This window comes from Salvia miltiorrhiza, chromosome 4, assembly GCF_028751815.1.
Source record: "Salvia miltiorrhiza cultivar Shanhuang (shh) chromosome 4, IMPLAD_Smil_shh, whole genome shotgun sequence".
Taxonomy (NCBI): domain Eukaryota; kingdom Viridiplantae; phylum Streptophyta; class Magnoliopsida; order Lamiales; family Lamiaceae; genus Salvia; species Salvia miltiorrhiza.
In genome coordinates, this window is record NC_080390.1 from 263,983 (window position 1) to 274,058 (window position 10,076).

Below are 10,076 nucleotides of genomic sequence, written 5' to 3' on the forward strand. Positions count from 1 at the left end.
ATCACTTTCACTAACAAGCCATTCCAAATCTCTCTCTCTCTCTCTCTTTATATATATATATATAGGGTTGAGATAGCATCATTAACTATATTGAAGATGGGATTGGCCATGAGTTTGATGGGAAAAGGTTTGCCTACAACACAGATGGTGAATTTGGTGATGGGAACACTTGAAAGACAGTTCATAGATAAAGAGATCAAAACTTTTGAGGACTTTCATATGGCAATGCTTCATATTTTCAGGTAACATTTTCACCATCTTCAAATGCCTTTTGTCTTTGATTTTGATAGCCTGCTTTTACATTTCCAGTACTTTCAACTCTGCATTGCCTGGTAAACACTATGATGTTCCTTCTCCAGAGGAAGTTCAGGTCTCTTTCTCTCTCTTTCCCCCCCTCTCTCTCTCCTAGATGATTGGGTGCTAACTCAAAAACTAGTAAACACAGGCATGCTATGGTGAATGGAAAGCCGCCCGGAACGAGGCGGTAAAGAAGGAAGTGTTGGTGAAATTCATAAAGGAGAAGGTGAATCTAAGCAGGTTGGATGAATCCACACTCATCACAGGGATAGTAACACCACCAGCAGCTATGGCAGCCAAGAGAGCAGGTGAGAGTGTACCTCAGCTAAAGCTCATCAAGGCCATCCCCGACGTCATTTTCGTGCCATCCGCCACCTTCTTGGCCCTCGTCTCTGTCAAGCTATCCAGGAAGATGTTCCGTGACAACACCGCTGCATAAAACTCAACCACCAGAATTTCCTACATACTGTAATTTATATTGCATGATGAAGAAACTTGTATTTAGATGAATCAAAGGATAAATAATATGCAATTTCTAAGTTTTCTACTGCCATCAACACCTCATGTATACAAGCTAAAGAAAAGAATAGATACAGAAACTACAGCTGAAGGGGGAATGTAACCAACACTTCTCTCCACCAAAAAAAAAACTGTGGTCATATTTGCACGACGAATTCCTTAGAAGGCAGCATGTTCCTTTCCCTGCAGTAATACATCTTCTTATCTCCTCATCTGAGAGAGGAGAGAGCCGAATCTAAGGAGACTAACCCGTGGATCTTCTGCCCCGACGACTGGTGGCAGCTTTTTTTCTCCCCCTTTTTCTCTTGCTCCTAGTGCCAGTAATTTTTGCAATAGAACGGACTTTTGCTGGCGGCTGATCGTCTGCAGTGCCAGGTTCTGCTATAACAGAAGGCGTGGTGTCACCCGTCTCATCCTTAAGCACCAATGGCATTTGTTGAATCTTCACTTCCTCAAAACTGTTCATCTCTTCCTTAACCCTCTGATTATCTATAAGTACTCCATCTTCCACCTGAATGCATGCATATTTCACACCATTACAAATTATAGACGAGACGGATATGGAAAATAGAAGGGAAACACGCAGCACAGAATGGAACTCACAGGTTTGTATGCTTCAAAACAAGCAGGATCAATGCTTCCACTAGTCACGGGAACCTCTACATAACTTGTCGCTCCAGTTTGTGGAACTACTGCTGCGGTACTCTGAGATGCAATACAAGTTACTTCTATTCCGTTTTCACTATGTGGAGGCAGCAAGTCCAGTTTCTCGGCGACAGAAATTCTTTCAGCATTTTCTGCTGTTATCCTATCAAATTTGCTCCTCAGCTTGCCAACTTCTGACTGTAGAAAGTCAATCTTCAAAAGTATTTGGCCGATAGAATTATCACCATCTCCAAGATCAAGAGAGAGTAGTTCGTCATCACCCAATATCTCGAGATCGGTTGTGATTTTCTGGTTAGCTTTTCCAAGCAAAAGAGGAAAGGAAAAGGAAATAAAAGAAAAAGAAAAAAGTCTATCAATTTCATGTTTATGAACTATATTTGTACAACCAATATTCTAAAAGCACAATTCATATGCATCTCATACATATTGAAACACCAAAAAGCCGAGCAGATAGTTTGAGGAAAAGAGTAAGCAAAGTCATGTTATTCAATCATAACCTAAGAGATAAGATATACTAAACAATCTCGAAGTTAAATAAGCAATGAGAAGGGAATCAAGAGCTAGTTCTACCAACAAATATAGAAGAAATCATTGGGAGAGAGACTTATACCCATCACTGCAACATTGAGAGCTTAAGCAATTCAAGAGAGCAACTTGCGCATAGTGATGATGCAAATATAATGCAAAAAACTGAATAAATAGCAAAAATATCACTTCTCACCTGGATTCTTCAACTCGTTGTTCATGAAGGCACCCTCAGTGAAGCACTTCTTATTTTCTGCAAAAATATCAAGTTCTTAACCGGCAAGAAGCAACAAAGAAAGTAGTTTGATAGAAATACATAAACATTTCTACCATAACATGAGAAAAGGTTATGTTGTGACATATATGCTGTTACATCTGTAGTTGCTTCAGTCCTCCTCCTTTTCTTTCTCCTAAAGACGTCCATTTTAGCATTTTTTTGTGAAAATGGAAGAGATTTTGTGCCATCTATCATTATGGAGTTATCCAGTTGAGTCTGCTTTTTCTCATCGTATACTTCAAGTTCTCTGTCATATAGTTGTGCCCGTGACTGCAGCTTCTTGATTTGCAATTCAACCCATTTGCAACGCCACATAAGAGGATGAATAAATGACCTCCAATGAGTTGTCAGTTTTTTCCTCCTAAAAATCAGAAGTGGCGTAATATAACAAGCATGAACAAACACTTTATAAGAATCAGTACAATTTGTACAGTTTGAAGGGTGGAGTACCTCAGTCTAAACCTCTCACCAAATCCATCAAAATCTAGCGCTGGTGCAGCATCACCGCGAAAATCTGATGAAGCTTCAGAATCACCAAAGGCATCAACATTTTCTACACCAGAATTGCAGTCTTCAAAAGAACTTGAGTTCTCGGTTGTGTCCTGGAGTTCTGCTGAAAAAAGCTCATTGCCCAAAGATTTTGTACATTCTGTGATGTTGACCTCTACATCACTATTAATTTGAACATCATTAGTCTTCACGACCAAGTTTGCCTCCACTTTATGGTCATACTTCTTTGTGTACTTCATAAGCTCGTCTTCAATTTCTTTAGCTAACATCCCGTCCATTTTAGCTGATGCATCCATTTCAGCTTTCTAGTCTCTCTTGACCATCTCTCTCATGGCCATCAACCACTAGGAATATATGAGTTCCGGGATTGCACAAGCATGCATATAGCATCTGAAGTAAAATGAAAACAATATCTGCTGACGTGTTAGATTGAACAGAATATGCAGCCAAGTCTCTCATAGAAACAAGGAGTAGCAGTGACAGCAGAAACTTGATCAGATCAAGCAGTGAAACTACTTTTCAGCAATAAAGCTTGATATGTTGCAGATATTTCCAAAAGCTAATAAAAAGGACTTAAAAATTATGCCTAGACATCAGGTGACCACATTATAACAAACAGTTGTCTTCGTCTTTGGAATGTCATACAGATATATTTTGACATCCCAATATGATCAAGAAATAAATGATTGCCTTTGGAAGAACAAAATTCAGAAGAAAAAGGAGATCTAACAGATCTAACCACAGGAAATCCTGCTTAATCATGTTTCATAAACATCCCTCAGTTTCAGATCTACCAATGGTGAGGTATGATATACAAACTCACTCAAGTATCAAAAAGGGTGATACCTTTCCCTCATAAGCTCAATCCTATAGTAACCCGAAAAAACAGAAAGTTCCGTGAGAAACTTCAACAAATATAAATCAAATGGCTCAACCACACTCAGTTATTACCAGGATGTAATCTTTGTAACCTTATATGCCATACAAAATGGTCCAATATATAATTGGTTTATAGTAATTTATTAACGGTAATGAATCATATAATTATTCTGATTACTTGAAAAAAAAATCCCAGCATACAAACCTACAACCTCTGATACAAGTAGGATAATGCATGCAACACACACCATCAATAATAAATTTGAGCATTTCTAAGCAGTAACTAGAATTTGGTTTGCATTTGCACAGGCAACCTTCGAATCCACATAACAAAAACAAAAAGGATTGGATAAAGACTGTTGAACCGCGTTTCACTGATAACATAAACAAAAATTCTCAAGGGTTTCAATTATTTCCAAGTCTTGTTTAGTTAAAAACAACTAAAAGTACTCTCATTTTTGTCGAATCCAATATCTAATCGAGCATCAATTACCAAGCTCCACAAACCCTCATTATACATTCAGATTACACCAATAAAATTTATCAAGGGTTCAATAGGATTTATCAGTCTTTAACTAAGAGCCATTAAATGTATTTCATTATCACAAATTTTATTATTTAATCGTTCATCAGTCGCCAAGTTATACACACACTTACTTGGCTATTTGTGAATTGTGAGTGTGTGCCTAGTAGAATTAAGGGGGCAATGCTGTAACCGCTTGAAATTCCAGAAAGACAATAATCATCAAGATCAACTCTACCCAGGCAATCAATTTCTGAAAGAAAAAAACCCCAAAAAAAAAACCATAATAAGCAACGAAAAATAAACCCCACCAAAAGAAAGAGAATTAAAACACAATCTTGAATTTTCCAATTAAAAAATCCTACAACTTCCCCTTCCAATTAATAATTACAGACAGAGCAAATCTCATTAGAGTAAACAGCAAGAAATGGAAAGGGTGAATCAATTTGGGTCTCTGGCAACAAGTAAAAGCCCTTGAAAATTACAGCGGGCGATCGAGAAACAATACCTCGTCGGAAATCCTAACGTTGTCATCAATAGCTCATGCTATAACGGTTTGTGTGTCGGAGGAAAATGTGTAAAGGTTTTGGTTGCGATGGTTTTCGGGAGCCAAAATCTTTGGGTCTTCGTTACGAGCGACGTGATAAATGATTTTCTTTTTTTTCTTTTTTCGATGATATCTGAGTTGTCATAAACAGTCGACCTCTGCCACGTGTTTCTCTCCTTTAAAGAGTAGTAGTCACATATAGGGATGGCAGTGGATCTTGGACCCGATCCAGATCCGTGGATTCAGATCCATTTTTACGGATTTGGATCTCAATTTTTTGGACCCGATGAATCTGGATCTGGATCTGGATCTCAATTTTAAAAACGGATCTGGATCTGGATCTTGAAATTTTAGATCCGGATCCGGCCCAGATCCGACCCGTGGATCCGTTTTATTTTATATATATTTTTTATATTTTATATTTAGTTTACTAATAATATTAACTAAATTAAAAATAATAAATAAATTATATTCAAAAGAATAAAAACTAAAAGTAATTAGATAAAAGTATTTTGTGTTATATTTTTCATGATGGAAATTAGATGTTGTTGATTTTGTGAAATTTTTTTAATTTAATATAAAAATAGTAGATCCATGGATCTAGACCCGCGGATCTGACGGATCTGGATCTGAATCCAAAATTTTCAGATCCACGGATCTGGATCTGGATCTGGTATATGAAAACGGATCTGGATCTGGTATTGGCCAGACCCGGTCCAGATCCGGCCCGTTGCCATCCCTAGTCACATATATGAGAAGATCAAATGTCTATTAACATTGCCGATCCATTTAAAAAATTTAAACATGGAATTTGATTTAAAAAATTATTCTAGAATGAACAAATTTTGATTAGAATGGAGTTTGTAGCTCTCTTCCAAACTCAACCAATAATGCTTGGGCGAAACCTACTCCAAAAATCCAATCTTTTTCTTGGACAAAAGAAAATTCTTGAACTTGCTATAATTATTATTTCAGTGGAGGGAAATTTAATTGACTAGCTGGATTAGGACAAAGTCTTTTTTTTAGCTTAAATCTACTCGACAGATTTATGGAATTTCAAAGAAATCACTTGTTTCATTGATTTTTTTTTGATCGGGCAAAGTCATGTTAGATGTTAGTAATTAGTTTTCCATCCACTCCAACAACCACCTTATCTCTCCATTCACCAAAATCCATCTTATATCTCCAATCTCCAATCCCCCTGGTTCACTTGTTTCATTGATTGGTAGGTATGCCGTTTTGAGCTTGGACGAATCGAACCTTTCCCATCCGATCATTGAAAACAAGCAAAACCAAAATTTGTTATTGCTAAAAAAAGACATCTTTTTTCAGAGATATATATAGGGGAGTCGAAACCCAGAACTCCAAAAATATTGTATATGTTCACGAATGTTCAACGAATTTCGTTGAACATGGCGTGAATAAATCATGTCCGTTAGATTAGATAAGATCAACGGATGAGATTACTTCTCTCTTCTTTCTTACATTTAGGCCATTTTCATATAAATAAAAACATTTACGTATATAACAGTCACCGCAGTGTGTTTAGATAAACCTCACTATACTCACTGTTGATTGCGGCTAGGGTTTGGCTCTCTCTTTATCTCTCTCCTCTTCAGTCTCTCACCTCTTCTTCCGGTCTTTCGAGACTCTTAGACCTGTTGATTCGAGACTCTTAGATCTGTTGATTCATACACTCAATAATGAATACAAGGTTAAATTAAAGGATTAGTTATCAATAATCTGAAAGACAGGGTTTTGGTTTTGGTGTTGTTGCTCAAGAAATGGCGACGCTAAACCCATTCGATTTGCTGGGCGACGATACGGAGGACCCCTCGCTGCTTGCAGCTCAGCAGCAGAAGATCGAGCCCAAAAAAAGCGTTGCACCACCGACCAAGCAGCCAGCGCAGCCGAAGCTCCCCTCCAAGCCGCTGCCCCCGGCTCAGGCTGGTCAGTGCTCCCTCTATCTTATTCTAAGGAACATATAATGATTGTTTCTTAGTAATAAATTTATTATTTGTATGTTTTCTCGAAAAATATGTGCACTTTGACCTTCTATGGATTCCCCTCTTAACAATAAGTAATGTTAAATTACTGTTTTTTCAATATTCAATAATTTTGCTGTGCTTGGCTTCTCGCAATTTTTTGGCAAGTAGAAACTTATAAGCTGTAAAACATGAAGTTTTAGAACTGAAATACTTGCTTCTATTACTTTTCATGGTTAGTTTTATGTATTATACTGACAGTTGGTTCTGCGGAGGATTTGTTTTGTGTTTTTTGGTTTTAATTATTCATTTGATATTTTATATTGCTGCCATTTCAATCATTGTTATGTTTGTTCACCTTCCGGCTTGTATATCCCAACAGTAAGAGAGGCAAAATTTGATTCTGCTCGAGGTGGACGTGGTCGAGGACGTGGATATGCTCGTGGTGCTGGTGTGGGCCCCAATAGAGACTTTGCCAACAACGAAAACTCATATGGCAACAAGGAAGTGTTTGCTCCTCAGGGTGCACCCGACGAGGTTGATGGAAAACCTTCTGAAAGGCGTGGTGGTGGCTATGGTGGACCCCGTGGTTCATTCCGTGGCGGCCGTCGAGGTGGTTTCAGCAATGGAGATGCTGGAGAAGGAGAACGAGACCGCATCCGTAGGCCGCTTGAGCGTCGTAGTGGAACTGGACGTGGGTGCGTGTGAGATATTTGTTGTTGTGATTTGAAGTAGGTCCGATCACTAACCCCCTTTCTTATGCAGAACTGAGATGAAACGAGAAGGGGCAGGTCGGGGAAACTGGGGAATGCAGACTGATGAATTGGCTCAGTAAGAGTTTCAATATTTCTTTTGGCCGTTTGAGTTCATTGACATGCTGAGATGTATATGTTTCCATTTCACCAGCAATCTGTTTTTTGGTTAACCAATTTTTCTTTCTAGAGTGACCGAGGAAGTTGTCAATGAAGATGATAAAAATCTGAATCTGGAAAAGCCCTCAGGAGAGGAAGATGCTGCTGAAAATGTAGAAAAGGAAGCTACTAAAGATGAAAATGAAGAGAAGCCTGAGGATAAGGTAAAAGAATTGATAAAAGTTAATCACAATGCTTGAATGATTTTATCCTTAAAAGGCTTTATGTAGTAGGTTTTGATTTGATGTTTGAGTGTTATTCACCTACTTCTGCCCTATTAAAGTATCTGTTATAAGCTACCTCTAACAAGTTACATTTTTATGGGAAATGCTACCCTTTTATTGTGAGTTAGGAATCACTACACCCCTGAGTTTTACTGAACTTTGTAAAATAATGTTTTATAGGAGATGACTCTGGAAGAGTATGAGAAGCTTCTTGAGGAGAAAAGGAAGGCTTTGCTTGCTCTTAAATCTGAGGAAAGGAAGGTTGATGCCAAAGAATTTGAATCAATGCAACCACTCTCAAACAAGAAAGCTAATGATGACATCTTCATTAAATTGGTGAACTACTGTACCCCCTAATGAGCACATTTCTGGCCGTCTCTCCTTTCGTCCTTTTTTTTCTGGCTATTGCTTCAAGAAGTTAGCTTATTTTGAGTATGAACTTTTCTTATTTATGAGATGCTTCTGTTTAGGGCTCTGAGAAGGATAAAAAGAAAGAGTTGGCCGAGAAAGAAGAGAGAGCTAAAAAGGTATCTTTCTTGCATGCTGAGTACGTTCTTATGGTGTATGTAGCTGTTGCTAGACAATTCTTGCATTTACTTTTGGGTTGTATATCACCCCTCTTGAATCCATTATGGATATTTGTTGAAAAAGTGCTGAATAGCCTCTTGTACCCCTCATTCCATCATACCAAGCTATTCCTAATCTAGTAGGAATGGTGATTCATAAGAAAAAATTATACCTAGCAATTGAATGGAGTGGAAGTAGAAATGACCATTCCGTTCCCTCTTCCATTCTATCATACCATATATCCTTAGTTTATGTAGTCTGCTAAAGATCAATACATCATCTGTTTCAAGAAGACAGGGATTTATGTTGGAAAAGGGAAGAAATTTGTTTGATTGGAATCTGATGTCTGTTACATTGGCTGGTCTAGGCTGTCAGCATCAATGAATTCTTGAAGCCTGCTGAGGGTGAGAGGTACTACAGCCCCGGTGGGCGTGGACGAGGCCGTGGCCGTGGCGGGAGAGTAGGCTATGGCGGGCCAAGCGACAGGAGCAGTTTCCAAGCACCAGCCATCGAAGACCCGGGGCAATTCCCTACCTTGGGTGGTAAATGAGATGTTACTTGTGCTGCTTCTGCCGCTCATTGTCCAGTTTCCTATCAATCGTGCGGGAGAGAATATGAACAATTAGTTGTGACATTGATGCTCAGTTTTGCTTCGTGAAATCTGAAAAAACACGTTTTAGTTGTTTGTTTTGACATTACATTCTGAAATCTGAAGTATATTGCCTTTTATTACTCTTTTCATATCCCTTGTCGAATATCTTGTGCGCTTAAGGCCTTGTTTGGTAGGCCTTATAAACACTATATCTAACTTTATCTAATTGTTTGGTTATTCTATATTACTAATCTGTCGCGTGTTGGGCTTGTGTTTTTTGTTGAGCCCATAAAAATAGTATACTAAATTACATGCAATTACAAAATTGACATTTTAGAATGCGTAGGTTTGTGAGTCGTAAGTTAGAAAATGTAAAAAAGTCATATTACTTTTACTAATAAACACATAATCTCGATTTGTAGGATTCATAGGTTCTTGTGAGAATGCACATAATTATCTTAAGAAATGAATTAACTTTACTCAAAAAAGAAAAAGAAAAAAAGAAATATAATGACTTATAGACCATAGGATCATTGTATCTACGATTCAGATCTAAGATTTATGATAAATATATTTAATGAACATAATTACTTAAATGTACGAATAAGTCAATAAAAATTTACGAACAAATAAATAACAACACACAAACAACCATATTAAATTAATGTGGTAAAATTTCAATCCCTCCAAAATTTGACCCTAAAATCAAATGTTATTAGTGCATTTTATTAACGCTAATCTCAATTCACATAATTAATTTTAACCGTAAATATTTAATGTGCGACGTTTTAAATCTAATTCTATATTTCCTATTTTAAAGATTATTCTCGTTTGATCAGTTCTACTTATATATAGATTGCAGCAAGAAAAGATCATGTAACCCGTCACTTCTCCTACATTCGGTGGGTACGCCTAAATTATTTCGACAATTTCTAGAATATTGAAATAATTTCCTATCTATAATTGATTTAGGATACACAAACACAAGGCACCACATCTATTCCAAATTATACGAGTGTTGACTTAATTTAAATTATGTTTCTCGAATCTAACT

At 37.4% G+C, this 10,076-nt stretch overlaps 3 protein-coding genes across 6 annotated transcripts; 2 read left to right on the forward strand and 1 right to left on the reverse strand.

Moving 5' to 3' along the window:
- The first annotated feature begins 65 nt into the window (after positions 1-65).
- Positions 66-854, forward strand: LOC131022837 (uncharacterized). The gene is made up of 3 exons (XM_057952371.1): positions 66-242; positions 310-370; positions 446-854. Exons 1-3 carry the CDS (start codon positions 97-99, stop codon positions 734-736), a joined length of 498 nt encoding a protein of 165 aa, XP_057808354.1. The 5' UTR covers positions 66-96; the 3' UTR covers positions 737-854.
- On the reverse strand, positions 776-4,904 carry LOC131022835 (uncharacterized). 4 transcript variants are annotated; one of them, XM_057952370.1, is made up of 7 exons: positions 4,705-4,904; positions 4,331-4,449; positions 2,735-3,184; positions 2,338-2,645; positions 2,204-2,260; positions 1,420-1,778; positions 776-1,327 (listed from the first exon to the last, which is right to left on the reverse strand). In XM_057952370.1, exons 3-7 carry the CDS (start codon positions 3,088-3,090, stop codon positions 1,061-1,063), a joined length of 1,347 nt encoding a protein of 448 aa, XP_057808353.1. In that variant the 5' UTR covers positions 3,091-3,184; positions 4,331-4,449; positions 4,705-4,904; the 3' UTR covers positions 776-1,060. The 4 variants fall into 4 exon arrangements, with proteins under 4 accessions (XP_057808353.1, XP_057808352.1, XP_057808351.1 ...); XM_057952369.1 differs by having other exon boundaries at positions 2,735-3,207; XM_057952368.1 differs by lacking the exon at positions 4,331-4,449 and having other exon boundaries at positions 4,705-4,903.
- Positions 4,905-6,185: 1,281 nt separating this feature from the next.
- Positions 6,186-9,171, forward strand: LOC131022838 (RGG repeats nuclear RNA binding protein A-like). Its single transcript, XM_057952372.1, has 7 exons — positions 6,186-6,693; positions 7,111-7,426; positions 7,494-7,559; positions 7,671-7,803; positions 8,044-8,199; positions 8,334-8,390; positions 8,798-9,171. Exons 1-7 carry the CDS (start codon positions 6,528-6,530, stop codon positions 8,978-8,980), a joined length of 1,077 nt encoding a protein of 358 aa, XP_057808355.1. The 5' UTR covers positions 6,186-6,527; the 3' UTR covers positions 8,981-9,171.
- The last annotated feature ends 905 nt before the right edge of the window (positions 9,172-10,076 follow it).